Raw genomic sequence first — 24784 nt, 5'->3', positions numbered from 1 at the left:
AGCTAATAAGAATCAGGATTTGACCTTAATTTTGATTCTAAAACTCCATCTTCAAATTTTTTAAATGTTCATTTGTTTTTTAGAATTGAGGAGTTGAGGGTACATGAGACTATACTCTAAAAATAATTGCTAATCTCTGGTCTTAGAAATTTTGAGAAGCTTCATGTTCACTCTAGAAAGCCAGGACTTCTGTTTTTAAATGTGCATTTAGATCAGGTGCAGTGGCTCATGCCTATAATCCCAGCACTTTGGAAAGCCGAGATGGGAGGATTTCTTGAGGCCAGGTGTTTGAGACCAGTCTGGGCAACACAGTGAAACCCCATCTCTACTAAAAATACGAAAATTAGCTGGGTGTGGTGGCACATGCCTGTAATCCCAGCTACTAGAGAGGCTGAGGCACAAGAATTGCTTGAACTGGGAAGGCGGTAGTTGCAGTGAGCAGAGATCCCGTCACTGCGCTCCAGCCTGGGCAACAGAATGAGACTTAAAAACAAAATAAAACAAAATAACTGGGCATGGTGGCACATGCCTGTGGTCCCAGCTACTTGGGAGGCTGAGACGGGTGGATCGTTTGAGCCTGGGAAGCTGAGGCTACAGTGAACTGTGATTGCACCACAGCACTCCAGCCTGGGTGACAGAGCAAGACCATGTCTCAAAACAAAACAAACAAAAAATAAATGTGCATTTAAATTTTCTGTGTAGGATATTCAAGTGGTTCGAACCCATGAACTGAAGCCCTATGTCATATTTATAAAGCCATCGAATATGAGGTGTATGAAACAATCTCGGAAAAATGCCAAGATTATTACTGACTACTATGTGGACGTGAAGTTCAAGGTAAGAGCAAGTCAAAAACTACTGTATTGCTTTCAGTAGCTTCTGCGTGGGAGAGATCTGGGTTGGGCCGGGCCAAGGATCTCTGATCTCATTGTCCTCCTCCTCCTTTTTGACCCCCTCCCCAAAAGGCCCTCAATAAAATGGTTTACTATTGTTTTATTTAAAAAAATAAAAATTAAAACTGTATTGTTTCTACAGGATCTGTGTTAGAGAATGTAATTTTTGTTTCTAATGGATAATGCCCTTATGATTTATCCTTTTGGATGGACATCACTTACAGATATAAAAATAAAGTTTAATAAATGTTATGATGCTACCCTTATTTTTTTCTTTCTTATTTTTTTGGGTCTAGCTTAAAAAAAAATCCTTGAGCCATAGTTTGCAAAGCCAAACATAAATTGGGCATATAGGAGCCTGGTATCTGTATTTTAAACAGATTATCTTTTACTTAAAAGCTTACTTTAAAAATGCTCAGTGAGTATATCTCATTGTAAAATGATGATGGTAATAATAGAGGGGGCAAGCCAGGTGAAATTAAACAGTGATCTCATCCTAGAACAGGTGATTTTTTTTCCAGTTGCATACATATATTTTACATTAAATATGCTTTAAATATTGTGAGTCATAACATACATTCAGTAAGGTATATAGAGTGTACAGTTTAATGAATTTTTATGTGTGTATGCACCCAGATAACCATCACCCACATCAAGATATTACAGCTACTTTGTGTGTGTGTGTGTGTGTGTGTGTGTGTGTGGTAAAAATACATAAAACTTACCATATTAACCGTTTTAAGTGTACAGTTCAGTGTTAGTATTTAGTGTTAAGTATATTCACATTGTTGTGAAACAGATCTCCAGAATTTATTTACCTGGCAAAATTGAAACTAAAAATATGAATGATTCACTAAAATTTGTATGTCATGCTTGTACAAGGGCCACGTTAATCTCTGCATTGTTTTAGTATATGTGCTACCAAAGCAAGCACAGGTATCTTTAAATTATCCTTTCTCTTATTATTTTTATTTTCATATTTTTTTCAATGACTATGGAGGTCTGATTTTCCAGTTTGCCTTGTGAACAGTGGAGTCCACGAATGTATTTGCTGAGTCTTACGGGCATTTAAAATTGTTCTCATTTTTATGGCAGTCTAAACAAATTAACAAGATTGTTTCTGGATCATATGTATGGTCACTTTGTAAAGCCACAAGATTTTGGTGCCTGCATTTGTATTTGTGTTTCAGATTGTATTGGTGACAAGTTGTACTATTTTCATGATCTAATAAGAAAATAACAGCAATGAATTTAATGCATTAGTGCCAAATGAATGCCAAATTACCTTCATTAAATGAACATTTCACAATAGTAGAAACAGATAATATAACTGGCTTATACCATCCTCATGTTGAAAGTGGCCATTTTGTATCTTTAATGTTATTCCTATCAGATTAATGTTCACTTGAAATTTATGTTTAAATTTTATTTAAACTAGTATGTTTTCTTTGTTTTTATGTTGTATATGGTTAAAAAGTTTCAAGTGTTTAGGTAAGAGTAAGATAAGTTCACACAGGAAGTTGAGGGGAGTAATCTGCAAACTATTACTAAATTTTGCAAAACATGACGAGACATTAAGACTAAAGATTAAAACATAAGTTTTGTAGTTTAGAAAACGTTTATTGGACCTCATTTTTTAAAATAAAAACTTCAGTCTTTTATTATTTAAAAAAAAGTTCCAAATTAAAATTTCTTTATCTCAGTAATACATTTCTAAGAAATAAAGGATGACATACTGTGGATAGTGATATACTTTTCCCAGCTTTGCTTATGCTTCACATTAATTTAGAAGGATATGTTCATACCTGTTATAATAATTATATTTTCTCTACAAAAATTAGCTGGGCATGATGGCATGTGCCTATAGCCCCAGCTACTTGGGAGGCCTAGGTGGGAGGATCACTTGAGCCTGGGAGGCAGAGGCTGCAGTGAGCAGAGATGATCCCACTGCATGTCAGCCTGGGACAGAGTGGGACCCTGTCTAAAAAAAAAAAAAAATTATTTTATCTATACTTAGCCACATTATTTCAATAACAGAGGGTAAAAAAATTACTATTTTCTAGTTTGCTTGTTTTGTAGAATTTTGAAAAAATATTTTTGAAACTTTATTAAAAATCATCTGTGCAAAATTTTCGGACCTTACTGTTTTTATACATAGTTTCACAACTGAATGTGACAGCATAACAAACTGTATTTTTTCCATTTGTCCAATTAAGTCTGTACTATCCATATTTTTCTATTTCTCCTAAAGGATGAAGACCTACAAGAGATGGAAAATTTAGCCCAAAGAATGGAAACTCAGTTTGGCCAATTTTTTGATCATGTGATTGTGAATGACAGCTTGCACGATGCATGTGCCCAGTTGTTGTCTGCCATACAGAAGGCTCAGGAGGAGCCTCAGTGGGTACCAGCAACATGGATTTCCTCAGATACTGAGTCTTAATGAGACTTCTTGTTTAATGCTGGAGTTTTAACACTGTACCCTTGTTACAGCGATCCATAGTTGCAATCTAAAACAACAGTATTTGACTCATTTTAATGTGTACAACTTTAAAAGTGCAGCAGTTTATTAATTAATCTTATTTGAAAAAAAATTTTATTGTATGGTTATGTAGTTACCTATTTGGCTCTTAAAATTTTTTTTTCCTTTACCTCATATGCAGCTGTGGTAGAAATATGAATAATGTTAAGTCACTGAGTATGAGAACCTTTCGCAGATTTCACATGATCTTTGTAAGATTTAAATAAAGAGCTTTCCTAAATAAAATAAGCAATATTTAACTTTAGAAACTGTATTTTACTCTACGAAACGCGTTTTATGAAAACATCTTTTACAAAAAGTGCTTACTTGACTAACTCAGCAAGAAAGTTTTAATGTACACATTTCACATCTAAAATCAAAACCTACAAGAAACTGCACTGCCTTCACTATTTACAAATCAGCCTACAAGGAAAAAATTATTCTCATGAGAGGTGTGACAAACACTAATTTTCCTTACAGCCAATATCTACATGCATGCCTAAATTAGAAAAAGGCAATGGATTAATCCTAGAGACGTATATATAGAAAATCACAAGAGTGAAACCGTGTCTCAGAGTTAAAGAAACCAGGGACTAACAGAAATTCTTGAGCACGCAGGACGGCAGATAAAAAACAACTTGCTAAAACGCCTAAACTTCTTCCATTGTGAGATTAAAAAACAAAACAAAACAAAGCAAACTGGCTGAAATTGGTTAGTACTAACACGGATGGCTACCTGGAGTCTGTACAAAATGAGCTTGCTGGCGTCACAGCTTGAATCTTCCCCCATGTTTCACACTGACTCCTTCCAAAATTTGCACATGCGACCCATGAAGGGACATGAAGAGGTAACTGCGAACGCCAGAGGATTTTCCAGATGGCTTCTTTTCTTCCACCAATCACCTACTAATCCCAGAATCCACCCCCTAAACGTTTTCTAATAAAAATACTGTCTTAAAGCCAGCACAGGGAGACAGATTAGAGCTATACTCCTGTCTCCTTGTTAGTTGACTCACAATGAAAACTTTTCTCAAAAAACCAGCGCCATAATATTGGCTTCTGTGCGTATAGGGCAACAAACCCCGTTTGTTTGAACAAGATTAGGATGCCATTACAAAGTGCTGTTTCTCTTTCTTTCCCTAGATTTGAGATTTCCAGGCGTTTTCCCTGTCCCTGTATCTGTTCATCTTCTGCATCGTTCTCTTCTCCATATCCACATCATTCTTCCATCTTTCCCATTTCTTTAACTGTAAAACAGAATGCATGATTCAAAATATTTGTAGTTCTCTGTTACTTAAAGTGAAAATTATCTTAAAAAAAAAACCCAACCAAACAAAACGATGCAAATTAGGTCGTTTGTAGTGATATTTATGTGAGGTTGGATTTGATTTTAAGGTTGAGAAAAAGTTTTTCCAAATTTGATTTACACAGTTGTGGGATGAAGCGTAAGCAATCGGAGAAAATGTGAGAATTGCCTATATTAATACACATCCACACACCCAGGCCCGCACAGACTCGTTGGTCCTGGAGAGTAAACGCATTCCTCCCAAACCCAGCAGGGCCTGGCAGGACAGAGGCGGGCGGGGACCTGGATCAGGGGGCGGCGACCTCGCCAGGCGCCACGAAGCCCCGGAGTCCCACAGGTCCCGGAGGCCGCTGCGTCGCGGGGAGCTGGGCTCGGGCCGCCGGCGGTTGCGCCGGGGAAGCCCCGCGGAGAGAGCACCATGAGGGCTGACTCGGGGGCTCGGCTGGAGGAAGGCCACCTGGTGAGCGGCAAGGGGCGCGTCGGCCTCTAGAGGTGGCGGGTAAACAGCTACACTTGGCGGGGTAGGGGTGGGTGTGTGTGTGGGGCGCCAACGAGCTGGAGATCACTAAGGGAGAGCCTTGCTCCTGGGGTGTGCGCATCCGCCCCTCCAGTGTTCACAGGAGTGGACGGAGACCCAGGCGAGGCCGGGACCGAACTCCCGGAGTGGGAGAGAGAGGCCTGGCATGAAGTTTGCGGGGACCTGAGCCCGCGTTGCCACGACGACGCCTCATTTATCTGAGGCCCGGCGCCCGGCGAGTGCCGGGGCTTCCAGCCAGGCCTCTCCTAGACTCCTCCTCCGAGGGGTCTGTAGCTGCCCAGAAGAGATCGTTGTTTGCCTGCGGAGTCCTTTAACCAACGTCTTCCGTCACGCCCCGCTTCCCGCAAACAAATCACCGCGAGCGCTTAGGAAACCACGGGAAAGCTGTGATTGCAGCACCACGGTCGCCGGATTTCTGCTCCTGGGCACATTACCCCCAACTCCGAGGCCCCCTTTTTGGCAGGGCTAGTCTGGACTGGCCAATCCAGATATCTGCACGCCTCTCACCCCAACATCCCCGCGTAGCGCTGCGCGCGGGGTACTACCCCGGCGGCGCGGCCCGATGACGCATTGCGCCTGCGCGCGCGACCGAGCCGGGAGGGGTTGGGTGCCCTGGGTTTGGGGGCCGGCTGCCGCCGAGGCAAGCTAAACACAGAATGGGGAAGAATCCTGTGGTAAGTGAGCCTTAGCTACTTTTAGTTGTTAAGATTTTTGTCTTCAGTTGAGCCGTCCTACTTTTGAGGATTAGAGGTTGGGTCTCTCGGTGGGTGGAACGTCATTTTTGCGGGACTTTTGAAATCAGTTACGTGAACTGAGTCCTTGGATCGATCGCGCGCGCTTCGTAGCATCTTTAGAACAATAGCGCGTTCCCGTGACTGTCATTCTTTTCCAGTTGTAATTTTGACTACTGGATGGTATTACGGCAGCTTGCCTCGTCCTAATCTTGTAGTACTTGCATTAATCTACTGTTCGAACGAATGGATTGCTAAATGGGACAAACTACAAGAGTGTCTGAAATTTAACACTTTTGAATAAATGTCTTATGCAAGCAGCATGAGATACTTGGAACATTAAATTGGCTTCTAGGCATTTCTGTTAGTATATGATTCTAAATACTTCTCAACTGTAATGCTCTCTGAACTACAAACACTTTTCTTATTCATGTAAATGAGGGTTTAGAAGGGTTCCTCCCACCTTTCTTTCTGCCCTAAAACGCATTCTTCCCAGTGTATGCAAGTGGCCTTTTTAAAAATTGTGTTAGTATGTGGTTTAAAACCTCCATTTGTTTCCCATTGAATTAAAACAAAATCCAGACTTCTTCCCTTGGTCTGCAAGGCCCTAACTAATCTGGCTCCTGCCTACCTCTCCTTGGTAATTGTGCGGCAGCCTTGCTGTCCTTTTACCTGAAACATTCCAAGCCCAATTTAACCTAAAAATATTTGCATTTGTTCCGGTTGCTCCTTTCTCATTCAGGTCTCAGCTCAAACTCAGAGAAACTTTCCCTAACAAAAGTAGCACTCAGTCTCCTTCATTCATTACGTTTTGTGTGTGTGTGTGTGTGTATATATATGTATATCTTGTGTATATATATATACACACACGATATGTATACAAGATATATGTCTTAAATATAGCATATAAATATATATTTTATCGTACATGCTGCATATAATATATAGTATATATTATCATATATATATTTTTAACATTGTTTCTAATACTCAACCACTAGAATGTAAGTTTCATAAAAGCAGAGTTCTCTCCATTGTGTTCATTAGTGTATTCCTAATGCTTAGAAAAGGGCCTGGCCTAGAGATAGAAAGGAATGTAGGAAGGAAAGAATTTTATATGAAATTTAGAATGGGAGAACAAATTTTAAATTGCCCATGTTTCTCATCAGTACCTCCCAGGTTTCACTGATGAACAAGATTATCAAGAGATTTGAAGATCCTAGTCCGATCCATTATATTTTTATTTCATGTCTGAACAACAGACTTTTGAAAGAATTGCTTTGGCCGGGGGTAGTGGCTCACTCCTGTAATCCCACCACTTTTGGAGGCCGAGGTGGGCGGATTACCTGAGGTCAGGAGTTCAAGACCAGCCTGGCCAACATGGTGAAACCCCGTCTCTACTAAAAATACAAAAATTAGCCGGGCATGGTGGCGGGTGCCTGTAATCCCAGCTACTTGGGAGGCTGAGGCAGGAGAATTGCTTGAACCCAGGAGATGGAAGTTGCAGTGAGCCAAGATCGTGCCGTTGCACTCCAGCCTGGGCCGCAGAGCAATACTCTGTATCAAAAAAAAAAAAAAAAAATAGCTTTGTGGTATTTGAAGTAAAGATGCTCTAGGCTTTTACTTACAAGCAAATTTATTTTTCCCCCCACAGCGTCCTCCACGAGCCCTTCCACCTGTGCCAAGGTAAAAATAATTTACAGTAATTTCATTATTGAGCTTTAAAAATGGAAAATGAAGACAGTGGAAAAATTGACTAGTATCATTGCAAAATTACAATGATTCAGGAAACTCTTCTGAAAAATTTAGGGATTTTCTGAAATTTTAAAGGTGAAAAATCCTTGAATTATAAGAATAACAGTTATAATGGAATGTTATATTTAAAAGCCTGAATATCAACATGGTAGGATAATGGATCCATTCCCTTTCTAACTGTTTTAGTGTCTTGTTTTTTTTAAATCAGAATTCTGATCTTTTGTGAGAATAGTTTCCTCAGAGTTTAAGCTGATTTTAATCAGTGACAAGTAAGAGTTCTTAATCTGCTTAATCCACTTTATTAATAGACAGTAGGGAATATGTATGTGTAGGTTCAGAAAATATTGACATTATTTTATTAGCAGTGTTATTAAACCGCTTAATTATAAACAGTAAACTAGTTTGTAAACTAGCTATTATGTGAAAGCTAATTTTATTATAAATTTGTAATGATTTAAGTCAATTTTCACTGTGAATATTAACAGGTTTCTAATTAATTGTTTCTTTTTTTGTCTTTGTCCTGCTGATTAAATTTGTTTGGTGTTATATGGCGTGTTAGTCAAGGTGAGTTAGTTTAATGTGAATATAAAATTTTCTAAATACAGTATTTGGTGCTCAAAAATTAGTTTGATTCCTTGGTTTGTTTCTCTTAAAACTGGATCTGAATGGTGTAATTTGTAATTCTACAATATGTTTTTGTCAAATAATCTCCCATGACTATTATTTAAAAATTATCATTGACATACAGCACTAGATGACCTTACCATTATAAAAGCACGTCATCCCTGAATGGGGTCACCCAGCACATAACTGTTGGCTAATTTGTAGCTCTATAATGAGGACTGCACCTTCCTTTGTCTCATTTAGTCAGGGTAGACAAGGTTATACTATACTAAAACCCCCAAATCTCAGTGACTTAGTATCACCCAGGGTTATTTCTAATTAATACAAAGTCTGCCATGGCAAAAATGGGGGACCATTACCTTTCACTACCTTTTTACTATTGATATAGCAATCTAGGCTACTTTATTTATTCATTTTCTGAGACAGAGTCTCGCTCTGTTGCCCAGGCTGGAGTGCAGTGGTGTGATCTCAGCTCACTGCAATCTCTGCCTCCTGGGTTCAAGTCATTCTCCTGCCTCAGCCTCCTGAGTAGTTGGGATTACAGGCGTGTGCCACCATGCCCAGCTACTTTTTGTATTTTTAGTAGAGACAGGGTTTTGCCATGTTGGCCAGGCTGGTGTTGAACTCCTGAGCACAAGTGATCTGCCCATCTTGGCCTCCCAAAGTGCTGGGATTACAGGTGTGAGCCACTGCGCCTGGCCTGCAATCTAGGCTACTTCTGTGTTGTGATCCCACCATCTTAACATGAGGCTTCCTCAGTCACCACAAGGGAAGAGAAAGCTGGAAGATTACTCACTGGCTCTTTCAATGTTTGGCTCTGAAATGACACAGATCACTTCTGCTCACAGCCTATAGGCCAGAACCAGTCATAGACTACACCTGTGTGCGAGGAGGCTGGGAAATATAGGGGATCAGATGAATATTTGTTGAACCCACTTTCTGTGTCATGGTTTCTAACATTACTGACCCGCAGTGTGCTACTGGTACCACACTGTGGGCTCTCTCTGATCTTCTCAATTTCTTGCCTTCTTCCCCTAATCTATAAACGTTTGCCAGGCCCAGGGAAGAGAGGGAAAATTCTTCCCTGTTTAAAAGTTCTCTTCTGACTGTTCTCTGAATTGAATTTTAGGCAGCCTTTTCTGTTGACGTTTTTTTCCTGCTTTATAGATGATATTCCACTTAGTCGTCCTAAGAAAAAGAAGCCGAGAACAAAAAACACACCAGGTAAGACATTATTCTTTGTTGTGTGGGATCACAAGTTTTCCTAGGACCTCAGGTCTAGTAAACATCACAGATAAGGGAGAAGTAAGGCCCCAGCAGCCCCGAATCTCCACTTCATTAAGGATAGAATTAAGGCCAGTTTGAAGCAGTGGAATTCCTGGTGGTGGTGAGGTGCAGGGCAGTGGGCAGCCTGAGGAGTATCTGGACGCGTTCATGGAATAGAAGGTGGTGCCATCTAAGCTCCTATTTCCATGATATTCCTGGACTCTTTAAGGTCTTTTATCCCCAGACAACATACACGGTTTTAAGCTATGATTGATTCCAGACCCTCGAACAAGATACTGAATTTAGAAACACAGGGTTCTTAAGTCTCACTTCAGTCAGAATATCTCTACATTAGAGCATGAGTCTGAAGGCATGGCCACATCATCATTTAAATAGTAAAGCTTCAGTCGTGAGCAGAACTCGTTTTTGTCTTAGTCGTCCACTAATAATCCTGGAAGTTGCATCCGTAACTCTAAACTCAGCACATCTAGAATCCATTGTCGCCTTTAAGAAGAAATAATTTTTTTGCGTCTCATGATTTTCTGTTAATGGAACCTGCCATTTTCCCAGCACTGAGGCTTGAAACCTCAAGGTTATCTTTACCTGATCCTTTAACTTCACTCTTTACTTGTGACCTCTCACACTCCTAAAAGGTTTCTGTGGTTGCTACTCCTTTTTTAAAACAAACAAACAAACAACAACAACAAAAACATAAAAGGAATCATACATACTATCTTTGTTTCTTAATACATAGAGTTCTATGTATTCTTAAACAGTGACTTCATTGTATTACATGATAAGAACGTACCATAATCACTGGTCTGTTATTTATTTAGGTTATTTCCAATTTTTCACTCCAACAGTGTTGCAGTTCTGCATAAAATAGTGGGTGGTAGGGAAGAAGTACTTCTGTAGGATGGATTGCTAACAGTGGAATTGCTAGGTGCAGGATGTGTGCGTTATTAGTATGACTGACTCTTGCAAATTACCTTAAGGAAGCTTTAGTTATTATCTTGCTACCTGCAGAGTCTGAGAGTGTCTCATTCTCTAAATCCTTAACAACATTGGACAATATCAATCTTTAAAATTTTTTTGTTAATTTAGTGGGGGGAAAGTAGCTTATTTTAGTTTGCATTTCTCTAAATACTACTGAGGTTAAACATTTTCATTTGTTTATTGATACATTTCTATTTTTTTTTTTTTTTGAGACAGGGTCTTGCTCTGTTGCCCAGGCTGGAGTGCAATGGTGTGATCTCGGCTCCCTGCAACCTCCACTTCCTGGGTTCAAGCAATTCTCCTGCCTCGGCCTCCTCGAGTAGCTGGGACTACAGGCACATGCCACTACACCTGGCTAATTTTTGTATTTTTAGTAGAGAGGGAGTTTTGCCATGTTGGTCAGGCTAGTCTCTAACTCTTGACCTCAGGTGATCTGCCTGCTTTGGCCTCCCCAAGTGCTGGGATTCCAGGCATGAGCCACTGCACCCGGTGCAATTTCTATTTCTTCTTTTGTGAAGAAGACAAGCCAGGAAGGGAATGCAGTCAGGTATGTGTTGAAATTCTTTTAAAAGATTTCATGAGGGAAGAAGTTGAAGTGAATGACCAAATGAAGAGATTTATAAATTACCTGCTAACTCCAATTATCCATGATGACTTTATCATTCTTTAACTTATTAATGAAGGACTTTACTATATAGAGGCTGATGAAAATTCTTCAGGCAAGAGGCAAGTAAGAGAATTCTCTATGGTATCAGTTTTTATTATGTTTTCCACCTTTTTCAAAGCTCTAAATGTTCTGAAGCAATTTCTCCTCCTCCTATCTTTTGCTCTTCTTTTTAGCCCCCTCTTTTTTTCTTCCTCAGCCTTTCTTATTCCTTCATTTATTTCTTTTCCTAACTTAAAGCCCAAAGTTACAGGTGACGAGGAAGAAAAGATTTGGGGGATAATTAGTTCTGAAAGAGATGGAGTTATTCTATAGGAAACATTCTAGTTACCTTTTCCTCCATCTTTTTAAGATTCAGTGATGTTTGCTCAAGTAATCTCATTTTTTTCTACTCTGTTTTTCTATAGCAAGTGCTTCTTTGGAAGGCCTTGCTCAGACTGCTGGTCGAAGGCCCTCTGAGGGCAGTGAGCCATCAACTAAAGAACTCAAAGAGCACCCAGAGGCTCCTGTTCAAAGAAGACAGAAAAAGACAAGGCTACCTCTTGGTACGTGAAGAAACCAAGGTTAGGTTGTGATAGCACTTGTGATTTTGATGACATGATAAAAACCTCTCTGCTCTCATTTCTTTCCCTCTATCCATATCCTACAGGTGGTTTCTTGCTTTTATGTTTAAAATATTTACCACTAGAATAACTCCAATGGCTTAAGCCAAGAATACTTTATAGGTCTCTTTTGATCATGTATGTATAGATTATGAGAGGAGGGCAACAAATACAGGACTAAACAAAGTTCAGATCTCAGAGCATAGAAAAATCTAGTAAATGATGAAATGGACATTTCAGATTAGTGGGGAAATGATAGATTCTGTACTAACAATAATATAGTGAAACAACAGCTAACATTTGTTCAGTCTTTCTGTGTCCCAGGCAGTTCACAAGGTAAATAAAATACTATACCATTTTTTGGCCTATCAAATTGGCAATGCTTTTTTCAAATTATAAAATCCAATATTGATGGGAAATGGGTGCACTCATGCTTTGCTCATAGGAGCATAGATATAGCCTGTCCAGATTTCTAGGAATAGTAGTAAATTCAATAGCTGCAGTAATTAAAGGATGTTAACTGTAGCATTATTTGTAAGAGTAGAAATTGGTAATGACCCAAATATTTAACGGTGTGATACTGGCTAAATAAATCATACTTTATCCATAAATAGGAACCAGGTACCCATTAAAAGGATTGTTAGGGTGACACGGATAATCATCAGTTGTGTATTATTAAATCAAAGAACAAAGGTTATAAAATAGTATGTATTGGAGGATCCCATTTTTGTAAAATATACTATGTTAATTTCTTAGGGTTGCCATAACAAATTACCACAAACTGTGTGACTTAAAACAACAGTCTATTTTTTCATAGTTCTTAGGTGAGAAGTCCAAAATCAAGTTGTCTGCAGGACTATGCTCCCTCTGAAGTCTCTAGAAAAGAATTCTTCCTTGTTTCTTCGAGCCTCTTTTTTTTTTTGGATGGAGTTTCGCTCTTATAGCCCAGGCTAGAGTGCAATGGTGCGATCTCGGCTCACTGCAACTTCTGCCTCCCGGGTTCAAGCGATTCTCCTGCCTCGGCCTCCTGAGTAGCTGGGATTACAGGCATCTGCCATGATGCTCGGCTCATTTTGTATTTTTTAGTAGAGACAGGGTTTTGCCATGTTGGCCAGGCTCGTCTTGAACTCCTGACCTCAGGTGATCCTCCCACCTCGGCCTCCCAAAGTGCTGGGATTACAGGTGTGAGTCACCGCGCCTGGCCATTTCTTCTAGCTTCTTATGGTTGTTGACAGTCCTTGGCATTGTTTGACTTGTGGTGGCATAATGCCATTCTCTGCCTCCATCTTCACATTTTTCCTTGTGTGTCTGTGTCTCCATTTCCCTGTTTTTATAAGGATATCAGTCGTTGGATTTAGGGCCTATTCCAATCTAGCATGACCTCATCTTAATTTAATTTCATCTGCAAAGACTCTATTTCCAAATAAGGTTACACTCACAGGTATTATGAGTTAGGACTTGAACATATCTTTTTGTGGAGCACAGTTCAACCCAGAGCGCAAATATGTACATACATCTACATAGTAAAAAGAATGGAAGAATATAGCAGTGTTACAGTGGTAGAAGTTTTAGAAGGAGGAAGTATGATTTTTGAAATTTTCTTCCTTCATTTATATTTTACTAATTTTTTATATTTTGAGCATTATGACTTTTATAATAATTAGAAAAATGACAAAGGGTTGTATTGGAGTAAAACTCAGGGAAGGAACAAAGATGGGGAGATTAGCGCTCTCCTATTAACATCAGCCCTTATTAATAATTTATTATAATTTTCCTAATTACTTGTCCTTCTAGAAAACGGCGTGTCTTGATTGGATGGAAGAATTATAGGATTAGAAGGGCAGGAACTAGAAAAGTCAGGAGAATGGAACATAATTTTGGAAGGCAAGTTGAAGTGGGATGCCACAGTCCCTGCGGGCACTAAGGGTCTATGAGGAGAATGAAGGGGCGGATGATGGCAGAAGAAGGAAAAGAGACAGAAGTGGTTCTCAGACTAGCTTTAACTACTCTACAGTTTATTTCATTAGTGGCAGTAAATGTAGTTTCATTAAAACTGCCCTTTAAGTAATTTAGTTGGGATACAAGTTTAAAAATCAAGATGAATACCAATACCTAGTTTTATAATTTGTGAAAAGTATGTTTACAGAAATGACCTCTTTTAGAAAATTCAGGGTCCAACTAAGTTTTGAATCAAAAAGGACCTGTCATTGCCATTCCAAAGTACCAAGGCTGGCAGGTTCAGCTTTCTAAGTTTCTGGATTTAAAAATTGTGTTTTCATTCATTTTGTTCAGGATGACCAATGGTAGGCTCTACTGCTTGCATTATATTTCCAGTCGAGGCTGTAAGTATTTTATTACAATAGAATTGTAAGGTCTTGAAGGTATTCCAGGGAGCTAGTATTTCCAGGTAGGAAGAGTAGCTAGTGGATTAGAAGAAGGCTTCACTGACTCATTTAAACTTAATACCTACCCTGTGTGCAGAAAAGAGTTAATATAGTAGACCTGAGACTGCTATCCTTGGAAAAGCCTGCTGGTAAGATTGGCCCTTAGCTGGCATCTGAGAACTTGGATGATAAACAGCTCCCTACACTGATAGAAAACTTTCCCTAAATTATAAGGTGGCTCACTGTGCATTTGTGCACACAAAGTGATTTTTGCTGAACATCTGCTTCCCTTCCGGGCATCCAGAATTTTGGTATGTGCTAGGCTTATGTGACTAGCCCCTAACCTTGGGCACTGTCTCTGATGAGCTTCCCTTGTACAACATGTGTCACATGTGTTGTCACAACTCATTACTCTCCAGTAATGTTAGTGCATCCTATTTGACTCCACTGATAGAGGACTCTTGGAAGCTTTTACTTGGTTTCCTCTGGACTTGGTCCATGTGCTTTTTCCTTTTGCTGATTTTGCTTTATATCCATTTGCTGTAGTAAACCATAATTGTGAGTGTGATGATTTCCAAGTCCTGTGAGCCCTTCTAGAAAGTCAGCGAACCAGGAGATAATCTTGGGAATCTTCAACACAGCCTGGGTATTGGGTTACTTAATTTTTTTCCATATTGTTTGGCATTACAATTTCAATTTTTACATTGAGAGTTTAGAAGTATAACATTTTTAAAAAATTAAAAATTTTTAAGATAGTGAAAACATTTTTGCCCAATTAAAATTCTTGAAGTTCTTTTCTCTTATACAAGTCTTGTACATTACTTTTCTTTTTATGTTTTAGTTATTTGAAAAGTTAAATGTATTTTGTTTTCAGAATTGGAGACTTCCTCCACCCAAAAGAAGTCATCTAGTTCATCTTTATTACGAAATGAAAATGGTATTGATGCGGAGCCAGCTGAGGAGGCAGTTATTCAAAAACCTCGGAGGAAGACAAAGTAAGAATTTATTTATTCTTCTAACTATTCTCCAGGATTACCCTGATGCTTTGTTTGGAGCTCCCAAACAGTAGCTTCTCATTAAGTCTTATTACATACTTGTATTTGTGTACCTCTAGGATAAGTATTATTACAAAAAATAAGTTAAACCAATCTAATGACAAATTTGAGAAGAGTAAACCACTGAGAAAATAAAAAAAATTAAGATTGTACTTAAATAAAAAAACTTAAGAGCCATCTCTAAAAACGAGGAACACAAATAGAATATATAAGTAGCAAAATTAAACATTAAGGATATTTAAAAATTAAAGATAGTGAAATAGGATCTTGTGATTTATTTTCTTATGTTAACAGAATTCAAATTATGATTATTTAGGGAATAAGTAAAACTGTTTTAGCATTAAGATAAAATGAGTAGTATACTTTAAAGAAATAACATTGGAAGGCATATATATAGCACTATTACTTGTATTTGAAAATGAACCTACAAATAGTGATCAATGTCTGTGTTAATCTGTTCTCATACTACTAATAAAGACATACCCAAGACTGGGTAATTTATAAAGGAAAGAGATTTAATTGACTCACAGTTCAGCATGACTTGGGGGTGCCTCAGGAAACTTACAATCATGGTGGAAGGTGAAGCAAACACACCCTTCTTCACAGGGCAGCAGGAAGGAGAAGAATTAGAGCTGAGTGAAGGGGGAAGCCCCTTACAAAACGATCAGATCTCCTGAGAACTCACTTTCACCAGAACAGTCCCTTGACAGGTGGGGATTATTACAATTCAAGATGAGATTTTGGACGGGGACATAGCCAAACCTTATCAGTGTCTATACAGAATCATACAGTTTTAAATTTGGAAAGAAGCTTACAGATCTAATTCAGTCACTTCAATTTTCAAATGAGAAAACTGAAGCCCTCAGAAATGTAAGTAACTTGCTGCACATAATAGTTAATAACCGATTTATTTGATAAAACCAAATTTTTTAACTCAAGTCCAGGGCCATTTCCATTATATTTATAGCTAGTTCCTTATGTAAGTCTGTAAAAATTCAATAATCATCTATTTTTCATACATACTTCCTTATTACAGGAAAACCCAGCCAGCAGAATTACAGTATGCCAATGAGCTAGGAGTAGAAGATGAAGACATAATCACTGATGAGCAAACTACTGTGGAACAGCAGTCTGTATTCACTGCACCCACTGGCATTAGCCAGCCTGTAGGCAAAGTATTTGTGGAAAAAAGCCGTAAGTAGATGCCTTGTTTTAGAATATGAACTCTTTAAAAATTGTACAAGGATATCCTTTATACTTCTGGAAATCTGAATTAAGGAATTAAGCAAAACTATGTACAACAATTTATACACAAAACTAGTCATCATGCTATGATTCATGAGAGTGAAAAACTGGAAACAACCTAAATGTGAAATAGGAGAGGAATAATTTCAGTAAGTTGTGGTGTATCTATATAATAATGTTCTTCACCATTAAACATAATGTTTAGGGAGAATTTTTCATTTTATGGAAAGATTGTGATAAAAAATGAGCATATACACATGTGCACGCACACACACGCAGTTTGATTGATGCATAGGACAAAAGACTTGAAGGAAATAGGCTTGAATATTAATGCTGGTTGTTTCTGGATTTATGGGGTTATGGGTAATGTAAAGATCTTCCCCACCCCTGCCTGATTCTTTATTCTTTCTTGTACTTTACCAGTTTGCTGCAATTAGTAGTAGTTGTGGTGGGACAGATAATGATAAAAATTCTACAATTGACAATAAGAGAGAAAATGCATGATGATACTACCATATTAAATAAGAAATACAACATTATAGCTATATATTATTTTGCAAGATAGTTCTGACATTGTATAATGTATACTGGCTATGAGACTAGGTTTGCAGTGTATTTTAGCTCAGGCTGCTATAAGAAAATACCACGGACTGAGTGTCTTAAACCATGGACATTTATTTCTCATAGTTCCTAAAGCTAGGAAGTCCAAGACAAGGTTCCAGCAGATTAGGTTACTGGAGAAGGCCCCTTCCTGGCTTGCCGATGGCTGCCACTGTGTCGTCATGTGGCAGAGAGAGCTCTGGTGTGTCTTCTTCTTCTTAAAAGGACTCTAATCTCATCATGGGAACTTCATCCTCATGACTTCATCGAAATCTAATTACCTCCCAGTGACCTCACACTCACTGGGGGGTTAGGGCTTCAACATATGAATTTTTGGGGGACACATTCAATCTATAACACAGTGTATAAGAAAAACCTACTCAAAGCATGATCATGACTATATACTACCATGGATATGTTAAGGATATGCTGCCTAAAGAACTCATCTGAAACATAAAGGTTAGTCCTTAAAATTTACAATTTAGATTTTGTGTACATTGTTTTAGAACTCTACTTCATAAGATCCCATTTAAGGGATCTTGCAGTTCTTGGCCAATAAGAAACCTGTGGTCTAGAGAGGCTGACTTACCCAGTGTCTCACAGTTGGTTAGGGTGGAACTGGGACTTGAACTGTGTTTTTATGACTTCTAGTCACGTGGTTTTATTCATCTACCATGTGGTCATTTAAATTACCGCAATTCTTCTTCAAGCAGTATCACTTAATCCTCATTTTTATTCTTGCTTCACTTAGCATAAAAATTTCCCTGCTAGAGTAACTGGCCATAAAAGGCACTAGTGGTTCTATTGTCTGCCCAGAAGTTGTCTTTTCTTAGGGAAAATTGTCACACCCCTGTCTTTCATCCTCCAAAACACCTGCGAACTGGGTTTGGTGAGGATAATTGAAATGGAACCTTTCCTGTTTCCTGAGGTCTATTTGTGGATTACTAGATATATAAGAAGGAGCCTCTGAATCAACAGTAAAAAGGCTAAAGCCCTGCTCATGCAATATTGCAATGCTGACTCTTGAACTGATGTTCTTCACAGGAATGTTCTAAAGAGAAATTTATGAAGCAGCCCATTTCTTTCCTGTCATCCCAGAAAGCCATGCTACACATCCTGACATCTTTTCCTAAGAAATTTAAAGTAGTTTTCAAATATTGACTTACCTTGATAGTATAGGCATGTAAACTTTAATACTTCTAAAGTCTCTAAATTAGAATTTTGTAGACTAGGTCATGTTAAAGGTTTCTAGACTTTATTCTGAGTTGAAAGTTCATTTTTTTTTTATTAAATACAATTGGTTTCTGAAATTGTTATTTCACTTTGGATTGAGCAGAAAATACACTGACATCACTTATTTTTCTTCAAGATGAAAAATTATGTTTAAGGAACCCCAAGAAAAGATCCTTCTGAAATAGGTACTGAGTCAAGGAGAATTTTCAGATAGAACAGCAATATTTCAGTCTTGGTTTGCGGCTTCCTGAGTATGGAATTTAAAAAAAAAAAAAAGAAAAAGGCTACCAGGGTTCTCTCTTGCTAGTTGTTAGTAATTACATTATGTGTTCTTAGGGAGATTCCAGGCTGCTGATCGTTCAGAGCTGATAAAGACCACAGAAAACATAGATGTGTCAATGGACATGAAGCCTTCCTGGACCACCAGAGATGTGGCACTTACAGTGCACCGGGCTTTCAGGTGGCTGCTTTTGTTGGACTTTTCTTAAAATAAACGTTAACTGAGTTCTGTAATTAAAGAAAAAAATAACCTCTTGGTTGTTCAATATTGTTAAAGAAATGACAACTTAAAATGGTAGGTAGGTATATTTTTTAAACATCCTGTTGGAATTGAGTGATCTACCTATCAGTGTAACTAAAAAGAAAGAGCTTGCTTTTACTTGTCATGAAATGTTGAATTTTATTCTTGTATATGAAGAGATTTTAGACATGTTTCAGCTTTTTACTTTAGTAATTCATGTATAGTAATCAAACCCTTTTCCATTCAGGATGATTGGTCTCTTTTCTCATGGATTCTTGGCTGGCTGTGCTGTGTGGAATATTGTTGTGATATATGTTCTAGCAGGAGATCAGCTATCCAACCTCTCAAACCTTCTGCAACAATACAAGACCCTAGCGTATCCATTCCAGAGTCTTCTGTACTTGCTTTTGGCTCTGAGTACAATTTCAGCTTTTGACAGGTAATGCTTATGACTCCAGATCTGTCTAACTTCTTCAGGAGGAAATGCTGAGCAAAATGTGTCACTGACCATGACAGTTTTCAAAATAGAATTATAGAGTATCAATATTACTTCAAAAAGTTTTAAGGCCAGTCTACTTCTGTTCTTTTTTGAGGGGATGAGACCATTGTAAACAAAATATTCCCAAAAGACTTCACCCATTCCAGCATCAATTCGTAAGTCCAAAATTTCATCCAAATATAGTCAACTCAGAAGTTCCTAAATATCATCTAAATCAGGTATAGGTGAAACTCAGAGCATTTGTTTTTGTCTCCTAGCACTGCTGTAACAAAGTACCACACACTGGCTGGCTGAAAACAGCACATTTATTCTCTTACGGGTCTGGAGGCGAGCAGTCTGCAATCAGGATGTGGCCAGGGTTGATTTCTTTTTCCAGGGCTCTGAGGGAGAGTCTGTTTCATGACCTTCCCCTCACTTCAGTGGTTGCTGACAGTCCTTGGCATTCTTTGGCTGTAGATGCATCATTCCAATATTTGCCTCTGTCGTCACACAGCGCTTTCCCCCTGTGCATCTCTGTATCTGTTTCTCTTCCAATAAGGACACCAGTCATACTGGATTAGGGTTCATCCTAATGACCTTATCTTATCTTTATTACATCTGCAAAGACCCTGCTTCCAAATAAGGTCACATTTATAAGTACTCCAGGTTAGGAGTTCAACATACCTTTTTGGGAACACAATTTAACCCCTTTTAAAAAAAATCCACCTAGTTAGAGCCTAATAATATGGGTAATAGAAAGAGGTAGAAAGTAATGAAATTTTGTAGATCAAGTTTAATTTTCTTTAGGATGTTTTAACCCCAAAGGAATGTTGTCCAAAGTAGTCTAGTTAGATGTTTTATGTGGCCTTTGTAAATTAGATAATTTTGTCATGCGTGTTAAGTATACACTGTAGCTACTTAAAACCTAGTAATAGTATATGTGGTAGCATTAGAATAGAGAAGGAAAAAACTATAGTCAAGAAAGTAAAGTTTTGTTAAGAAGTTTACAACTGTGCTGTGACAAGAAGCTTTTGTATTTTCTAGGATTGACTTTGCTAAAATATCAGTAGCAATCCGAAATTTTTTGGCCCTGGATCCTACAGCTTTAGCATCTTTCTGTGAGTAAGCAGTTTAACTTGATAACTGTAATACTTGAGTTATACCATAATTTTGAACCAGGATAAATATAATTTTTTTAAAAGTTGTATTACTGCTACTTATAAACATTACCTATAGATGTTCAGTGAATTTGTAATTAGAAACATAAAAGGCACAATATTGATAGAATTATTTTTTCAATTGAGGTTCATCTAAATAACTTTGAAAAGCTTAATTTATTGTACTATATTACTTTTTAACTTTTGTATTTTCTACTTGACATTAAACAGATTCAGCGGGTATGGCCTTTTAATAACAAAAACTATTTTATATCTTTCTGATCATTTGGAATGCATTTTGTTCTAAGTTTTGAGAATGTTAATAAAACTAGTTTTAGGACCTTGAGCAAGTCATTTAACTTTTAAAAAGATGTTCTAGGTTCTTGTCAGTTCTAATGATGAAATAGTGAACGTCTCAAAAGATCCTTCTGCACCTATTGTTCTCAAAAATTTATATAAGAATATCTGGCCTATTGAAATATATTTATTTGGTCAAATAAATTTCTTTTATATCATCAGTCACCAAAGTATAGATTATTTTCGATATTAATCTATAAATTCAAAATAAACCAGGTTGTTAAAAATTATTAGTAATTTCATTTGTCTTTTTCTCAGTGTACTTTACTGCTCTTATACTATCTCTGAGTCAGCAAATGACAAGTGACAGAATCCACCTTTACACACCTTCTTCTGTTAATGGTAGCCTCTGGTAAGAATTCACAATGACATTAGCAATTGTTAATGGCAATAACAGCAACTTTTCTTATCCTTCCATTCTTTTTCATCTACAAATAATGAAGGCTCTGTTTTTGTTTCCAAATTGATGGCAAGAAAATACTTATTCCTTTGGTTAGTAGGTAACTATTGTTATGTCCACCTGCATTTTTAATGAAATATCTTCCTTTTAAAAATCTGTTTTAGATCTTCATGTTATAGTTTTTTTTTTTTTTTCCAAAATGGAGTCTCGCTGTGTCACCCATGCTGGAGTGCAGTGGCACTATCTCGGCTCACTGCAGCCACTGCCTCCTGGGTTCAAGCGATTCTGCAGTCTTAGCCTCCCGAGTAGCTGGGATTACAGGCACTTGCCATCATGCCTGGCTAATTTTTGTATTTTTGTAGAAATGGGGTTTCACCATGTTGGCCAGGCTGGTCTTGAACTTCTGACCTCAGGTGATCCACCCGCCTTGGCCTCCCATAGTGTTGGGATTATAGGCGTGAGCCACTGCGACCAGCCAAGTTATAGTCCATCATACGATGGACGGAAGGAGCCCTGCATTCTTACCCCCTGTCAGGGAGTTTCATACCCCAGAACAGTGATGGGAGTGAGTAGCTGGAATAGATTCAGAAAACCAAGCAATGCTAGAAAGAGCAGAATAGGGAGAGCCAACATCTGCAGATCAGCGGCCAGCCATGAAGCTGCCAGGATGGCTGAGATTCTAGTTCATAAAACTTAGAGAAGCAGTCTTTTTTTTTTTTCCCCAAATGCTGCACGTAGCATCCAAAAGTAGTCTTTTTTGAGAGAGTGGCTAGGGACATCAGGTAAAGAGAAAGCAGAGATACTTTATTGATGATTAATATGGTAGTTGGAAGGAAAACTTTTAGAGAATTTTCTTGGGAATACTAACTTTGCATTTATATGAATGTATACAGCAGATCTGTTTAGAGTTTAAATAACTTTTGAACCCTTGTTCTCATTATATATGTGGTATATTTTACAGGGAAATTATATTTTCTTTCACGCTTTACTTGTTATTTCTCTAGGAGAGGACTGCTGTTTTTTCTTAAAGTTCATAAAATAGATATATTTGTGTATATGAACCAAACTGAAGGCACTTCTAATGAGTATTTCTACATTTTTAGGGAAGCAGGAATTGAGGAACAGATTCTCCAGCCATGGATTGTGGTGAATCTCGTGGTGGCTCTTCTGGTTGGATTATCTTGGCTATTTTTGTCTTACAGGCCAGGCATGGATCTTAGTGAAGGTATTAAAGAAAAAAAATAGTATAAGAATATCCTGAAATCTTCTATAATGGTTTTATAAACCTGCTTTTAATAGGTATAGCTTATAATATTCCAATAACAAAGACACATTTAAATTAAAATGATACAAGAAGAGAGAAAATAAAGTGGTGTAACAGAATGCCAAGAGAAGCAGGGAGGAGTGTCTAGGAGGGCTTGAGTCTGGAACTACTTAATGAGGGGCTTCTGTGGCCCTTGTGCATTTTCAGGAGGTATTTCTTCTCTTGGAACCCTTCAAGTAATTTAGAAAAAGTCTTTGCTCTTCACTTCTCTTAGTCTCCTGCTGATGAAAGTATCTCTTAATTTTGAAATAAATCATGCTTCGTCTACATAGCCTCTCTGTCAGACACATACTCAAGTTAATTATTCTTCCTCCTCTATTTGGTACAAATTCTTAACCGTTCATTGGCTAACAGCATTTAGTACTCTTTTAACATGCTCAGTGTGCAGTGATTCACTCATCTGTAGTCCCCAGACCCCTTTTGGAACACCTGAAGAAGAATCATCATATTAGCAAACTGCTAACTTTTTAGGCTGCTTGAAGAACTGTTTAGTATTTGTATTGTAAATTGTGTTTCCTTGGCCAATGTTCAACAGTTTTACCCTTGAATATCCTTTTTTTTTTTTTTTTTTGGAGATGGAGTCTCGCTGTGTCGCCCAGGCTGGAGTACAGTGGCTCGATCTTGGCTCACTGCAAGCTCTGCCTCCCGGGTTCACGTCATTCTCCTGCCTCAGCCTCCTGAGTAGCTGGGACTACAGGCGCCTGCCACCACACCCGGCTAATTTTTTGTATTTTTAGTAGAGATGGGGTTTCATCATGTTAGCCAGGACAGTCTCAATCTCCTGACCTCGTGATCCGCCCGCCTCGGCCTCCCGAAGTGCTGGGATTACAGGCGTGAGCCACCGCGCCTGGCCAAACATCTTTTATGGATATTTTCTGGGCGTTGGTTATTATTTTATTTTTGATTTGACCAACTATTTACAACCTATCTGCCTCAGAAGCCTTAGCATGCAGAATTTCGCCAACATCTATGCTAAGTAATAATTTAAATGTAGAAAATGTCAGCTAATAACATTCTACATTGTAGTTGGGATCAAAACTGCATCTGGATTGTGCAGTATTCAGTCTAAATATTTCCAGAATCCTGTTATTTTAAGGCCATGTTAGTCATACAACATGTGGATTTAAAAAGTAAGTATAAAATGAGATAATGATACCTGGCTTCTTGCATTGTTTTGATGATTAAATGGGATGACCCATTTAAAATATCCTGGCACACATCTCTTGTTAGTTCCAAGTCCTTCCTCTGTATCTGTCCCCTATGTTTCAGATGATCTGATCACTGGAGAATTAGACATTTTAGCTGTTTAATGATCTTTGATTCTCTAAGTGACTTAAATTTCCAGGTAGGATTTTGTATATTGTCTCTATTACGTTTTACTTTTAAGGGTTTTATAATTTAAAATTTAAATATTTTAAAATGTAAAACTTGTACATTTGTTATCAGCTTACCTTTTAAATCAGATTTCACTGTCAAGAAATCTTACTTGAGGGCTTTCTATTAGTATATATTATGTCAATTTTTTAAAGGACTATTTATAAATAAGCTATACAACTCTGTTGGAGGCACTGGGAAACAATTTTAAGTATGATCTGTTCATTTTCTTCTCCAGAGTTAATATTCTCCTCAGAGGTGGAAGAATATCCTGATAAAGATAAAGAAATCAAAGCCTCTTCATAATACCAGCTCACCCTTGGAGGAATAATGACCCAGTATTTGTCCCATTTTTGTTTTTAAATGTATTTTTATAAGATGTGTACATGTGTATTAGTAATAGATTTTTTGATTATATAATACTGAAACATCTCTCAATATTATGAAAAATGTTAAAATTATGTTTGCTATTTATGTCTAAATATTAATTTGTATAGCATTATCATCTTAATGACAAAGGGAATAATGAACTAGAAACCAGCAAGTGAAAGTGTTTATTTCCTATTTTCTCAAAACAATTGTATTTATAACTATTATCTTAAAAAGCGCTGGTTTAGAAAAAGCCATAACTTAAATAGTGTTATAAAATATATATCAGGTTTAAACATAAATTTAGCGAATATGGTAGAAGGGAAAAAAGCCTTCATTTTTGACCTCCCCTTACTGAATAAATTGAAATATGAAATTTGTCTTTTCTGAAA

General features: G+C 37.8%; 2 protein-coding genes and 1 pseudogene across 4 annotated transcripts in view; 2 read left to right on the top strand and 1 right to left on the bottom strand.

Annotated features, from left to right (window-relative positions):
• The window catches only part of MPP4 (MAGUK p55 scaffold protein 4), a 50532-nt gene extending 45646 nt beyond the window's left edge, over positions 1-4886 (top strand). Inside the window, exons 20-21 of the mRNA XM_054479128.2 lie at positions 703-837; positions 3145-4886. Coding sequence (XP_054335103.1) covers positions 703-837; positions 3145-3336 — 327 coding nt within the window. The 3' untranslated portion in view covers positions 3337-4886. The remainder of the gene's footprint in view (positions 1-702; positions 838-3144) is intronic.
• Positions 1730-1827, bottom strand: LOC129032229 (U6 spliceosomal RNA; annotated as a pseudogene).
• Positions 4887-5014: 128 nt separating the features above from the next.
• Positions 5015-24784, top strand: TMEM237 (transmembrane protein 237). Of its 3 annotated transcripts, none has more exons than XM_054479130.2 (13): positions 5015-5180; positions 7644-7675; positions 8304-8308; positions 9536-9592; positions 11702-11839; positions 15155-15275; positions 16372-16529; positions 18750-18873; positions 19181-19372; positions 20456-20529; positions 21184-21277; positions 22429-22550; positions 24262-24784. In XM_054479130.2, the coding sequence occupies exons 1-13, from the start codon at positions 5139-5141 to the stop codon at positions 24327-24329; spliced, it is 1227 nt and encodes a 408-aa protein (XP_054335105.1). In that variant the 5' UTR covers positions 5015-5138; the 3' UTR covers positions 24330-24784. The 3 variants fall into 3 exon arrangements, with proteins under 3 accessions (XP_054335105.1, XP_054335104.1, XP_063503866.1); XM_054479129.2 differs by lacking the exon at positions 5015-5180 and adding an exon at positions 5734-5932; XM_063647796.1 differs by lacking the exons at positions 5015-5180; positions 7644-7675; positions 8304-8308; positions 9536-9592 and adding an exon at positions 10971-11177.

The sequence above is a fragment of the Pongo pygmaeus genome, chromosome 11 (genome assembly GCF_028885625.2).
Source record: "Pongo pygmaeus isolate AG05252 chromosome 11, NHGRI_mPonPyg2-v2.0_pri, whole genome shotgun sequence".
Taxonomy (NCBI): domain Eukaryota; kingdom Metazoa; phylum Chordata; class Mammalia; order Primates; family Hominidae; genus Pongo; species Pongo pygmaeus.
Note: the sequence above shows the minus strand (reverse complement) of the source record. Positions and strands in the feature narration are given on the sequence as shown.